General features: G+C 38.6%; 1 protein-coding gene across 26 annotated transcripts in view; it reads left to right on the top strand.

Moving 5' to 3' along the window:
- The window catches only part of PPFIBP1 (PPFIA binding protein 1), a 171,553-nt gene that overhangs the window by 149,568 nt on the left and 7,971 nt on the right, over window positions 1-14,014 (top strand). For 8 of the 26 annotated variants that reach the window (XM_031000859.3, XM_031000857.3, XM_055357885.2 and 5 more), the window contains 10 exons: window positions 174-234; window positions 598-627; window positions 2,839-3,010; window positions 3,475-3,507; window positions 5,902-6,052; window positions 6,348-6,476; window positions 7,964-8,114; window positions 8,803-8,914; window positions 9,031-9,119; window positions 13,795-13,917. In XM_031000859.3, the coding sequence (XP_030856719.1) occupies window positions 174-234; window positions 598-627; window positions 2,839-3,010; window positions 3,475-3,507; window positions 5,902-6,052; window positions 6,348-6,476; window positions 7,964-8,114; window positions 8,803-8,914; window positions 9,031-9,119; window positions 13,795-13,917 (1,051 nt within the window). The remainder of the gene's footprint in view (window positions 1-173; window positions 235-597; window positions 628-2,838; window positions 3,011-3,474; window positions 3,508-5,901; window positions 6,053-6,347; window positions 6,477-7,963; window positions 8,115-8,802; window positions 8,915-9,030; window positions 9,120-13,794; window positions 13,918-14,014) is intronic. The other 18 variants (XM_055357894.1, XM_031000861.2, XM_055357892.2 and 15 more) reach the window with 3 other exon arrangements.

Raw genomic sequence — 14,014 nt, 5'->3', positions numbered from 1 at the left:
GAGAACTAAATGTTGTCATTTAGTGAAGCACATAAGTGACTGCCTGATTCCAGATTTTCTTTTATTACCAGGATTCAACCCACACGCAATTTTAGTTTCTTTCCAAGATGTTTTACTTAGAAACAGTAGCACTGGAGCCACTTACTATTAATTGTTATTACTGTTATTTTTAGAACTTCAAGTCTGCAAAAGTCCAGCAGCCTGGGCAATCTGAAGAAAGAGACATCTGATGGGGTGGGTTCTGTGTGTTTTGTTTTTTTTGTCTGTTATCCTGAGAAAAAACTATTTAGGGATCTTCATCTTTTCCCTTTTTGCAAATAAAACTCTTATGAAGAGCTTGTGGTTTTTAGTGGAAAATTATTAGATGTTAGGTTTAACAGTAAATATTAAGAAGTATGAATATGAAGGATTGAAAATAGTATGTAAAACCAAAAATGGAGACTTTAATAAAACATTTTGGAAAATAAACAATACTAAGATTTTGTAGCTTAGAAGTAGATATAAAATTATTTTAACTTATGGAGTTGTATGTGACAAATTCAGAATTATACAAAGGATTTCCCTAACAACCTTAAATATTGTTATTGCTTTGAACAGGAAAAGGAATCTATTCAGAAGACTTCAGAGGTAACTTTTTGTCCAAATTACAATGCAAAAATATTTCTACTTCCATTACACGTAAATTGCTTAAATGTCTCCAGTAGATAAAAACTTTCAGAACCTCTAAAACGTTATGCTAAATGAAGCCAGACACAAAGTTCACATATTATATGATTCCGTTTATGTGAAACATCCAGAACAGATAAATCTATAGAAATAGAATGCAGATCGGTGGTTACCAGTGGTAAGAGGTGGGAAAAATGGGGAGAAGCTGTTTAAGGGTAAGGGGTTTTGCTTTCGAATGATGGAAATGTTTTGGAAGCAGGTAGAGGTGGTGGTTGCACAACATCGTAACATACTAAATGCCACTGAATTGTGCACTTTAAAATTGTTAATTTTGTTATGAATTTCACTTCAATAAGTTATTAAAAAACAAAACCATAGTCTCTCAATCATGCTACTTAATGTTCCTAATGACCATAACTGAGCTTCCTTAGACCTCCTCAAAAGCCCTTCTTAGATTACCATTAGATTATACACCCGCTGTCCATCTAAAGCAAACATTTTGCTATGTTCAAAGATGTCGTCAACATGTGCTCAATTCTTCTTTCCCCTGATTTTTTTTTTTTTTTTTGAAATGGTATCACTTTGTCGTCCAGGCTGGAGTGCAGTGGTGCAATTATAACTCGCTGTAGCCTCGATTTCCTGGGCTCAGGTGATTTTCCCACCTCAGCCTTTCAAGTAGCTGGGATTACAGGCGTGCATCACCATACTCGGCTGTTTTTTTTTTCTTTTTTCTTTTTTTTTTTTAAGTACAGATGAGATCTTGTCATGTTGCCCAGGCTGATCTTGAACTCCTGAGCTCAAGTAATCCTCCCACCTCTGCCTTTCAAAGTACTGGGATTACAGGCATGAGCCACTATGCCTGTTCTGTCCTCTGATTTTCTGTCATTAACCTTGTGAAGATTACAGCCTGATAGGCTACTTCCAGATCCAGTCTCTTGACTGTTGGCTCTTAGTGCCTGAGTCGTATGTGGATAGAATTGACAAAGCAGCCAGTGGTGACAGCTATAATTAAAATCCTTGTTGTCTTTTCAGTTCAATAAATGGTTAAATGATTTTGACGTCATTGTTGAGCCATGGATGATAATATCACTAAATTGTGCCATCTGTAAACTTTTGGTTTCTATGAGCTGTAGATACATAGAGTAAAATAACCACCTAAAATACCTATATCCCCTCACCCTTTTCTCTGCTTCTGTAAAAAAAGAAGCAGAGGGCAAGAATTATTTCTACTTCTGCAAAAAAAAGAAGCAGAGGGAAAGAATAGAGAAATGAAAACGAGAAGACAAAAGTATCTTTGTATAAAGTGCCAAGAATATACGGTGGGGAAAGGACACCCACTTCAATAAATGGTGCTGGGAAAATTAGATATCCGTATGTAGAAGAACGAAATTGGACTCCACCTGTCACCAAATCAACAAAAATCAACTCAAGATGGATTAAGAACTTACATATAAGACGAGAAACTATAAAACTGCTAGATGAAAACATAGGGGAAACACTTCATGACATTGATCTAGGCAAAGCATCTTTGTATAAATACTAAAATAATATACTGTGTTACAGCCAGCTCTAATTGCCCATTCAAAGAACGAAAAAGCTCAAAATAAAGTTGCTCACTGTGCCTTCATTTTCTTATTCTTTGAGGAGAATATTTAAAATAACTGGAATAGAATCTCCTTATACTGCTGGTATAGAAGTTTGAACTAATGCCTGCTTTGTAGAATAATTAATATTATATTAGGCTTCTATTGACAAAGTTATAAGAATATGAACTGTATTATAGCTAAATCCGTGACATAATTGTTAGAAAAGTCAGAAATCTGCTGCTATTATTCTGGTTATGTAATGTCTCCATGTCTTTTTGAGGAATGAGGCAAACAAAATTTAAGAATTTTTGTATCCTAAATATTTAAAGCCCTAGACATATTGATTCTAGATTAGTGATGAACATGTTTTCCTTGTTGCTTTTGTTGTTGTTTCTTAAGTAGCTTTCAGAATGGATTTTTTTTCAACTTCTGATAAGGCATTTGACATTGGTGATCAATGTATTAGTTCAGTTATTCTTTTGAATAAACTCATGGATGTGGCGTGAGTGAGTATTTGCTGTTAGCCTGGCATGTGCTAAGGATGCTGCACCTGAAAGCTGTTTCACTATTCTTATTTGCCTCTCAGGACAGAGCTCCGGCAGAAAGCAGGCCATTTGGGACCCTTCCTCCCAGACCCCCAGGGCAGGACACCTCCATGGATGACAACCCCTTCGGCACTCGAAAAGTCAGATCTTCCTTTGGCCGGGGCTTTTTTAAAATCAAAAGTAACAAGAGAACAGCAAGTGCACCAAACTTGGGTACGTATGGCCAAAATGCCTTTGCCCTAATTCTTCCACAAGGAGGAAAAGAGCAGTGTCTTCCCTTCCCTTACTCTTTCATTCATTGATTCATTTCTCTTTCTCAGAAATGAAGGTGAATGACTTAGGGGAATTTAGCAAAAAATGCCTCTGTGGATTTAATTTAGTGTTGTGAAGATATATAGACTCTCACCCTGCTCTCTCCTGTGGTATAAACTTAGCGGAAAGACCTAAAATCATGATTCCCTTTGACTTCATCATGGAGTTTCCCATCTGTTGTGATAGTGGATAAATTAACATTGACACTGAGCCTGTGTGTAACATCAGAAGCACTGTGTGCCGCATGCCTCTCCTCCACGGTGTGTATTTGGCGAGGAGGAGTCTGATCTGTGTTTCATTTTGTCATCTCTGTGTTCTCTCCATTGGGCTGCGTGTGATTGTGTGCGTTGTTGGGATATCTGAAGATCGTAAACGAAGTGCCAGTGCACCCACCTTAGGTATTGTACCCCTGCATGCCAGCCTTCACCAGCACTGTGCTCCAAACCAATCTAATCCCTGCTCTTGGCATCTGTGATCTCTAGAAAGCGATCTGACAGCAATCAGAAAATGTAGTTCTCTATTCCGGAGTGTTCTTTCCACCTTCTGCTAAAAAGGACTCTGTAGAGGCTTCGCTTCCAAGCCTAAATGCTGTTTTAACCAATACTAGTAACACTCACTGTGTGAATAGCTTTGAGAGGACCTAGACGTGTGCAGCATCCCTCAGAGTGCAGGGCAGGAATGTCCTGGCACTGTACATTGCAGCTCTTTCAGCCTTGAAGTGCATATTACCACACACTAACTCCCAGGTCCTTGCAGTCCGTTCTCCATGCTTACATTTCCCCCAGCCTCCAAAAAGAAATTTTTTTGGCCATATAGGGAGGTTTATAGAAGACATTGAATATTATAGTTTTAGGCTTACTTCTCTTAGGGGAACATTCTTCTGACGTTTTATTACTTTGAAGATGGAGATAATATTTAGTGATGATAGAAGCAACTTTACTTGATATCTGAGGCGTTACCCCCAAAGTGATTTTAGAAGAGGGGCAGCTCAGTTTTCCTCTTTGTAAGGCAGGGGACAAATGGGGAAAAAAGTTCTCAAAATAAAAAAGAGAAATATGGTAGTTTTAAGACGAGGATAAGCTAGGCAGCATTTTCAGGGGCACCTGTACCCATCATGGTTGAAGGATTTGAATTGGGAAAGTTCCTTTGGGTTTTTCCAAAAGGTGCTGTTACCTTGTATAGATATCCACCTATCTATTCACATGGACCAGCAAACGGGACTTCTCTCTCTATAGATACAAATGTCTAGAATGAACACTGGATGCATAAAATAAACTGATCTGTTCAGACAACTATTTTCAAATAGTTTTTTTTTGCATCTTTCTTAGAAGAACTGTTTTGTTAATGCTAAGAGGTAAATGCTGCTTATTATAACCTATAATCACAGCTCTGCTTTGTAGAAAAATCAACTTTCTGCAACTCATAGATCTTGCTGAAACACTGTTCTTGTGATTTTAGTACAACTTTTACTTTCTTTTGTAAAGTATAAAATCTCACACTGAAGACAACAGTAGCCCTTGTGTTTGCTAGTATGGGATTGTCCACTAAGGGACAGCTAAAAGAACTGAAATAGTTAATGCTTGGAGATCTGAGAGTGGCAACTGTGGATGTGATTCTTTTAAGGTAAAATCAACAGGCACTTACTTTATGTCAAAAGAAAAATTAGGCATATCCAGTTCATTCTTCTCTCAGTGCTTAGGATTTAATAGATTGGAATACATTTCATAAATAAAGAATTGCTTGAACTGGGTAACTGATTTGATGTAAATGCCAAAGGAGAAGGAGTAAAAGGAAAATGACATAGAGTCTGAGCTAGAGTAACAGGGACAGTATTAATTAATATTAACCAAATATCAAATAAGAACATTTAAGAGAGGAGGCCGGGCATGGTGGTTCACGCCTGTAATCCCAGCACTTTGGGAGGCCGAGGTGGGTGGATCACAAGGTCAGGAGTTCAAGACCAGCCTGGCCAAGATGGTGAAACCCTGTCTCTACTAAAAATCCAAAAATTAGCCAGGCGTGGTGGCGGGTGCATGTAATCCCAGCTACCTGGGACACTGAGGCAGATAATTGCTTGAACCCAGTAGGCGGAGGTTGCAGTAAGCCGAGATCATGCCACTGCACTCCAGCCTGGGAAACAGAGTGAGACTCTGTCTCAAAAAAAAAAAAAAAAAAAAAAAAAAAAAACATTTAAGAGAGAAAAAGACTCTCGGGGAAATTGGATGAGTTTGTGAAGTCCCAGATGTCCCGGCACACTGAATTGGGACTATCACAGGCGTTTAGATACAGAGCCTAGAGAGAGAGATTAGGCCCAGAGATTCTGATCCTCTAGAGGGCATTTAGAATATAATCTTAAAGTGGCATGGGGGAAGAAAAAAAAGCAGAGGTGCTACAGCAAAGACACTATCAGATGACAGATGTAGGAGAGTGGTCATGTCAAGAAGCGAAAGGAGATGATTTTGAAGGATGTAGCAGGTAATCAACAGTACCAGCTGCTATGGAAAGATTGGGAATAATTCCATTATGAATTGAAATCACTCAAGGAAAGAATGTGGCAATCCTATCACACTCTTAATCTCCAAAGGGCTTGTAATTTTATTAACTTTACACACAGTAAACTATGGAGCAGAACATATATGTGTGTTCCATTTCTAATATTTACAAGGTGCTCTTTGTAAATCACTGATTATAGACCAACAGAAGAATCCTTAACAGTTCTAGAACCAAGAAGATTAACATCATGTTTATTCCATATTTTAAAATTCATTGTCTGCATTCTGCTCTTGGAGTAGCTGAAACAGAAAAAGAGACAGCAGAGCACCTAGATCTGGCTGGTGCTTCTTCTCGGCCGAAAGATTCACAGAGGAACAGTCCCTTCCAGATACCACCTCCATCTCCAGATTCCAAAAAGAAATCCAGAGGTATCATGAAACTCTTTGGAAAGTAAGTAAAGCAGTAAACAAGTGGAATGGGCCCTGTCTTACATGTTGCTTAAAAGTGGCTGGAAATGGGTATGGACTTTGTAAGGCCTTTGTATTCCTCTTATGGAAAGAAGTTTGGATTGTGATGTGGGATTTATTAACTCATTGGGTCTTAGTTAAAGTTTAAATTTAAATGTCTATGTTAATAACACAAAGAGGATTCGTTCCAGTAGGTGCACTAGTTAAAAATGTTCTGATTAACAAGTCTAAGGCCTCCTCAGGTCTAATACTGGCCATGTGTGTTATGTCTTCTTCAGACTTAGGAGAAGTCAATCAACTACATTCAACCCAGATGACATGTCTGAGCCTGAATTCAAAAGAGGAGGGACAAGGGCAACCGCAGGGCCCCGACTAGGTTGGTCTCGAGACTTGGGACAGTCTAACAGGTAAGAAGAGCGAACTGATAGACTTTTGCGTCTGTACCAAGCATCATAGCCTCATGAGTCCTGCAGTATTAGTACTGTCATTGGGTTAAACAAAGTCATTGCTTAATGCTGTGCCTAGTGAAAGGGGCCATCATCTTTAGAGCACTGCAATTTGTCAATGGTTGATGAACATACAGAAGGTAAGGGCTGTGCGAACTAGGGGAGAGGCCAGAGCTAAAGTGTCAGCAGCATCTGTGTTAGAATGGCTCTCAGACTTAAATTTTACGTAGATGGTAATTACAAGTACTCTAAAGCATAACTTTGGAAAGATGGTATAGCATAGTGGTTAAGAGTATGTTCTAGAATCAGACCACTTGGATTTGCTTTTTGGCCTTACCACTTTCTACCAGTTGGGTGACCTTGAGCAACAGCCTCCACACCCTGTGCCTCAGTCTTCTCATCATCATAATTAGTACCTACCCCAAAAGGTGATCATGAAGGTTAAATAAGTTAATATGTGTTAAATATTTGGCAGATAATAACTACTCAAGAAACATTAGTATATAACAGAATCTATGAAAGCACTTAAAGACAAAAATGCTATCAGAATCCTTATATTTATCAGGACTATATAATATTTTATCCATTAAGATTCTAAGAACTGCTCTGACACTCTTAACCAAAGTTTAGGGCTGGCTTAGAACTACTACATTGACTCACTGTGCATAAGAGGGTGGGGTTGGCAAACATAAAGTACAAGGCATTGATACCAAATCTTTTAACAGTATAATAGACTGACTAGAAACCCTTTACATATAGCCCCTCCCATACAGGTGGAACACTGGACATAGATTACATCAAGGAGGAAACTCTCTTTGGCCTTCTTCAAATACCAAACAATTTCATTTGCCATATGTTGTCTTTGAACACAGTAGAGCTCCTTGTGCTATTTAAAAAAAAAGCACATTCATCTTCTCCTCCACACCCTGCCCCCACCCCGGAACAAGAACACTATTTGTGTATCTAAGTAAAAGAAAACAGGAATTTTGCTTTGATTGTTTCCTACACTCAGTGACAACATATTGCCCTCTTCTCATTGGTTACCATATGGAAAGAAACCATAATTCTGCTAAAGTTAGTTCAAATTAGACTTAAGTTTCTTTCAGTCCAACCGAGTTTCCTGTTTGGGAATCCAATCTTCAAACAACATTGGTTGAAACTGATACAGTGACTTGTGTTTGTCCAATTTAGTCTTTTTCTGTAGCACTTGTTCTTGCTCTATCACATTAAATCTTTTGTGGTTTCATTTGAAATGAAGACAGTTGTCTTAGAAGATAACTTTCAACCAGTTGTTCCTCCAATGTATACTAAAAATTAAGCTTTTCATGGTCAAATGTGTATCACCAGGGAATTTCCATGTCTATTGAATGTATAGTTGTTTAAAACTAATGATAAGCCACAGGATTGGCTTTGGATTATTTTTCATGCAATTACTCATTTTCCTGTAGTGACTTGGATATGCCATTTGCCAAGTGGACCAAGGAGCAGGTTTGCAATTGGCTGATGGAACAGGGCTTGGGCTCGTACCTGAATTCTGGCAAGCACTGGATTGCATCTGGCCAAACGCTTTTGCAGGCATCTCAACAAGATCTAGAGAAGGTGACTGCTTCTCTATTTTGTTCACACAATGGATACTGAGAAGAAAACAATATGAATGTAGGATTGTTTTATAGTCCAGAGCCATGAGTGAAGCCAGTAAAAACTCTTGTAAACAAAAGTTTGGGTTTTCAATTACTTCATGCTTATTTTTGCTGGTGGTCTTGGGAGGACCTGGTCTTGATGATTCCTTATGGAACACTTAAGCCATTGGGCATTTTAATGAAAAAGAATTACATAAGCATAATTCAGTTCATATTTCTCGAAATCATTGTTTGGCTTTATCATTGGCCTGTTTTCTCAGTGTAAGATATGCAATTAACTTCACTTTGCAAAAGGAAAAAAAAAAAAGCACCCTACAATTTATGTCTAATTATTTAACATTTCTTCCAAATTATTTAATATTTTGTACAAAATAATAGTCAAATTCTTTTTATGCATGCTACAGTTCCTAGCTTACAAAGAAAATGAGTCACTAGGGAATGCCTAACACACCCCTAAGATAATTGTGGTGGTCTTGGCTTTTCGGGGACCTTTTGTTCAACAACACTTGACTAGCCCAAGTTAGGATTGTAATTCAGTATTGAATTGGGTCTTTAATGCTAGCTTCATTTTGGAGAAATTTGCATCCTTTGCCAGTGGCACCCAGCCTATACAGATAGAATTATAAAGTCAATGTTTATTGTTTCAGGAACTTGGAATCAAGCATTCACTTCATCGAAAGAAACTCCAGCTGGCACTCCAAGCCCTGGGATCTGAAGAAGAAACCAATCATGGGAAGCTGGATTTCAACTGGGTCACTAGTAAGAAGTTTTTATTCTAACAAAATGAAATAATTATATACATAGTTGCTCTTTCTTTTTAATCACAAGAACAGATGTTTTGTGGCATGGTAGCAACACTGGCCTCTCTCTTTTAGGATGGTTGGATGACATTGGCCTCCCTCAATATAAGACCCAGTTTGATGAAGGACGGGTTGATGGTCGCATGCTACATTACATGACTGTTGTAAGTGACTCACTCCTGGGGTTTGGGGGAGGAAAACTTTTTTTCTCTGAAAAACACAGGAATTGAGTAAGCCAAACACGGTGTTTTCAGTGATTCCACCAGAGTTTGAAGCTGTTGCTTGAACTTGAGGAGAGTGGCAGGCGTATTTCCCATGAAGCTGAAGTTGTAGCATTTGGTGGTTGTGATTGAACAGGCTTGGGATAATTTGAAACCCCAATGTAAGCTAAGTGAAGCCCAATTTAAACTAAGCTCTCCAGAAGGTTGATTTTATATGTAATACATTCAACAGTGTAAACACTGAAGTGTACACTTTGGATGGGTACATTTTATGGTATGCAAATTATATCTCATAAAGTTTTTTTTGTATTATTTCTTTTGAGATGGAGTCTCGCTCTGTCACCCAGGCTGGAGTGCAATTGCGTGATCTCAGCTCACTGCACCTCTACCTCCCAGGTTCAAGCCATTCTCCTGCCTCAGCCTCCCGAGTAGCTGGGATTACAGGCTCACGCCACCATACCCAGCTAATTTTTTTGCATTTTTAGTAGAGACGGAGTTTCGCCATGTTGGCCAGCTGGTCTCAAACTCCTGACCTCAAGCGACCTGCCTGCCTCGGCCTCCCAAAGTGCTGGGATTATAGGCATGAGTCAACACGCCCAGCCTAAAGATATTTTTTAAATAGAATGTAGAATTTTTAAGCCCAAGCTATCTCTAAGTTATGGGTTTCTATGTGCAATGACCATTTGGAAGAGGCCACCCTTTTGACGTGACATCTTCAAGGACTTGTCTTCTCCCTGCCTTTCCACTCTGGACAACTGTTACCTGAAACCCTATCACCCGTCTCACTTCAGCCTAGTTCTGCTACAGCAGGAGTTACTGGGGTTAAAGGAGGAGGGAGGAAGGCTAGACTTCCACTCTGGTTCCTTCATTATTGTACATTTCTAGCCCTCCAGCCAATGTGTAGGACTATTCCCTGCTTTGCAGCAGTGGGAAAGATGGATTCCAGGAGAACCTTGTTTTAGGTTCCATACCACTGTTAATGTTCTACTTAAAATTCTCTTTATTTATTTATTTTTATTTTATTTTATTTTATTTTGAGACGGAGTCTCACTCTGTCGCCCAGGCTGGAGTGCAGTGGTGCGATCTCGGCTCACTGCAACCTCCCTCTCCTGGGTTCACGCCGTTCTCCCGCCTCAGCCTCCCGAGTAGCTGGGACTACAGGCACCTGCCACCATGCCCAGCTAATTTTTTGTATTTTTAATAGAGACGGGGTTTCACCATGTTAGCCAGGATGGTCTCGATCTCCTGACCTCGTTATCCACCCACCTTGGCCTCCCAAAGTGCTGGGATTACAGGCGTGAGCCACTGAGCCTGGCCTTGTTCTACTTGAAATTCTTTTATTTATTTATTTATTTTGGAGACAGAGTCTCACTCTGCTGCCCAGGCTGGAGCGCAGTGGCACAATCTCGGCTCACGGCAACCTCCACCTCCCAGGTTCAAGTGATTCTCCTGCCTCAGCCACCCGAGTAGCTGGGATTACAGGTGCACACCACTGCTTCTGGCTAATTTTTGTATTTTTGGTGGAGATGGAGTTTCGCCATGTTGGCCAGGCTGGTCTGGAACTTCTGACCTCAGGAGATCCACCTGCCTTGGCCTCCCAAAGTGCTGGGATTACAGGCGTGAGCCACTCACTGTGCCCGGCCTAAAATTCTTTTATTTAAACAGCTTTTTGTGAAGTAGGCTATAGACCTAACTACCCTAAGTATAATCTTTTTCAAGTAAGTAGCAAGTTTTAAACAGCCAACTTAAGTAGGCATTTCTCACTATCAAAAAAATTTGGAGTTCAGTTCATGGATTTTTCTTCTCTATCATTGAACCCAAGCCCCTTACCTTGATGAGCACATCACGTAAACCTGCGTGAAATAATACTAATATGTGTAGTATGTTGCACATTTGCTATGTGTCAAACATCCTTTTAAGCATTTTGCTCATATTAATACTGGATTCTCAATAACCCTTTTAGTTAATATTACTAATATTATTATAGTGTGTATAATATATATTAAAAAGTTTTTAAAACTTTTTATTTTAAAATAATTTTAGATTTACAGGAGTTGCCAAAGCTAGAATTCTGTATACCTTTCACTCAGCTCGCTCTAATGTTAACATCTTACGTAATCATGATTACATTCATCAAAATTAAGAAATTAACGTAGATGTTAATACAATCAACTAAACTGAAGACTTTATTCACATTTCACCAGTCTTTCCAGTAAGGTCCTCCTTCTGTTCCAGGATCTAATCTAGGACACTACATTAAAACACACATTTTGTGACTTACGACTTCTGGGGTCAAATTTTCCAGGGTAATTTACTCTTTTATAGCCATTTCACATATGCTGCTTGTGATTTTAAGCTTGAATTTGTTCACATATATACTATATAATTATATAATACTGTCTATACATAGTATTATACACATGTGTAATACTGTAGATACATAGAGTATGTATATATATATACACACATACACATATATGTATGTTTGTATATATGTGTATGTGTATCCATATATACACACACACACACTCTGTGTATCTATATTATTATAATACTATTATTATCCCTACTTTTTTACATGTATAAAGGAAGGAATCCAGAGATTGGGTAACTTGGTAACCAAGTTTCCACAGTTAGCAATAGAAAGTCATAGAGAGTTTGAACTCAGGCTGTTTCAAGATCCCTGCTTTTAATAGCTCACGATTATGACTAGAACACAGTCAGTAAATATTTGCCTCCCTCTCTAAGTGTGAGTATGTTCCCCCTGAGTATGTGAACAAATTCAAGCTTAAAATCACAAGAAGCATCTGTGAAATGGCTATAAAAGAGTAAATGACCCTGGAAAATTTGACCCCAGAAATCCTAAGTCACAAAATATGTGTTTTAATGTGGATTAGATCCTGGAACAGAAGAAGGACCTTACTGGACAAACTGGTGAAATGTGAATAAAGTCTGCAATTTAGTCAATTGTACATTAATTTCTTAGTTTTGACGAATGTAATCGTGATTATGTCAGATGTTAACATTAGAGGAAGCTGAGTGAAAGGTATACAGAATTCTATTCTATCTTTGGCAACTCCTCCACAAATTTAAAATTATTTTAAAATAAAAAGTTTAAAAAAATCCAAAATTAGGAAGAAAATCACCCAGAAAGTCTGTTTTGATATAAAATAAAACTTTCTTTTTAAAATCCTTCAAAGTATAAAGAATTTCAAAAATAATTAACATTTTAATCACACTGTAAACATTGTGCATTCAGATAATTTTTTAAGCTGACAGACTAGTTAGATGAAAAGAGTCCAGACTGAAATGTTTGGAATGGGTGTCTCAATCCTAGATTAAAGGAAGTACTCTTTCTAACATGTCTTAAGACACGACTTTTAAGGAATTACTCCAGAAAAACTTCAGGAAATAATTTTTGCCTGGTTAGTAGCCTCAAGGATTTAAACTGATTAATATTTTTATTAAATATTTCTGTAGTAGATTACATTTTTTTCTTTCTTTCATGAGAAATGTTTTATCAGAAAGGTGTGTCTAAAATGGATGTTTTCCTTGTTTATTTTCTGGGTGTGTTTGGAAGTAGACTGGTGCTTATCTTCATACTGCCCCCAATATCACCTTCTTCTGAAATAATTTGTTTTGGTGTGTTTGGTATATTTGAAAATATTCCCAAGAGCCACAGACTGGTGAAAATTCTTCCTTGAAGGGGTTGATTGGTAATATATATATGTGATACTTATAACTTCATTTTTCTTCTCTCCTTGACTCTGACCAAAACCTTTGCACTGATTGATATAGTTTTGCCAAAATTGTTCACAATGTCTGCTAGATAAACCATAATAATCTAGAGCTATTCAATAGCAGACAGGTCCTTACTAAAAAATAATTTAGAACTAGAGAATTATTACAGTCAGGGAATAGTATAATAAGAGCACTGTTCTGATTTTCCCCAAAACTATGATGTGCCTTAGTTCAGAAAACGCAGCCTTGCTAGGAGCGGTGCCTCATGCCTGTAATCCCAGCTTTTTGGGAGGCTGAGGCCGGGGGACTGCTTGAGCCTAGGAGTTTGAGATAGCCTGGGCAGTATAGTGAGACCCTGTCTCTCCAAAAAAAAAAAAGATGAAAAAAGAAAGCCAACTCTTGATCATGTTCACCAGTGAGCATCGTTTGCTCTTCACTATCTGCTGAAAGGAAACAGAGAGGGCAGTTTATCCAATGCCTAAGTACTTTATCCACAGATAAAGTTCTCAAAACTAAAGAGGAAACAAATAAATTCCCTGTTTGTAGTATGTGCAGATCAAATCAAAGCAGATCACCTTTTGTAGTAACCCAGCAAGTGCTTTTCTAACTGTGTTTTTCAGAGCCCTGGGGTTCTACAGATCTCAGAGCATCTGGAAGAGAGAGGAACAGGTGGAAGTCAGCTTCATTGGCAAAAAATACTAATCTGGGGTTTGGGGGAAGATTGTGTTCCAAATGGGAAAGTGGGTTCTGACAAGACCTTGGGGCATATTGGTTTGAGGGGCTCTTCTCCTTTTACTCCAGTTTTCTGAGATTCCCTAAGATAGTCCTCCTGCTACAGGCCAGCACAGTGAGCTCCTCCTTTTGTTCTTTTTTGCAGGATGACTTACTGTCTTTGAAGGTTGTAAGTGTGCTACACCATCTCAGTATCAAAAGGGCCATCCAGGTCCTGAGGATCAATAACTTTGAACCAAACTGTCTACGGAGGCGGCCATCTGATGAGGTACTCTTTTACGATTGAGGTTTATAAGCATGCACTTCCCAGGCATGGGACTGTCCTTGTGTCGAAACTAAGAGCCATTTTTCTTGGAGCCTGCAGG

The sequence above is a fragment of the Gorilla gorilla genome, chromosome 10, assembly GCF_029281585.2.
Source record: "Gorilla gorilla gorilla isolate KB3781 chromosome 10, NHGRI_mGorGor1-v2.1_pri, whole genome shotgun sequence".
Lineage (NCBI taxonomy): Eukaryota > Metazoa > Chordata > Mammalia > Primates > Hominidae > Gorilla > Gorilla gorilla.
Note: the sequence above shows the minus strand (reverse complement) of the source record. Positions and strands in the feature narration are given on the sequence as shown.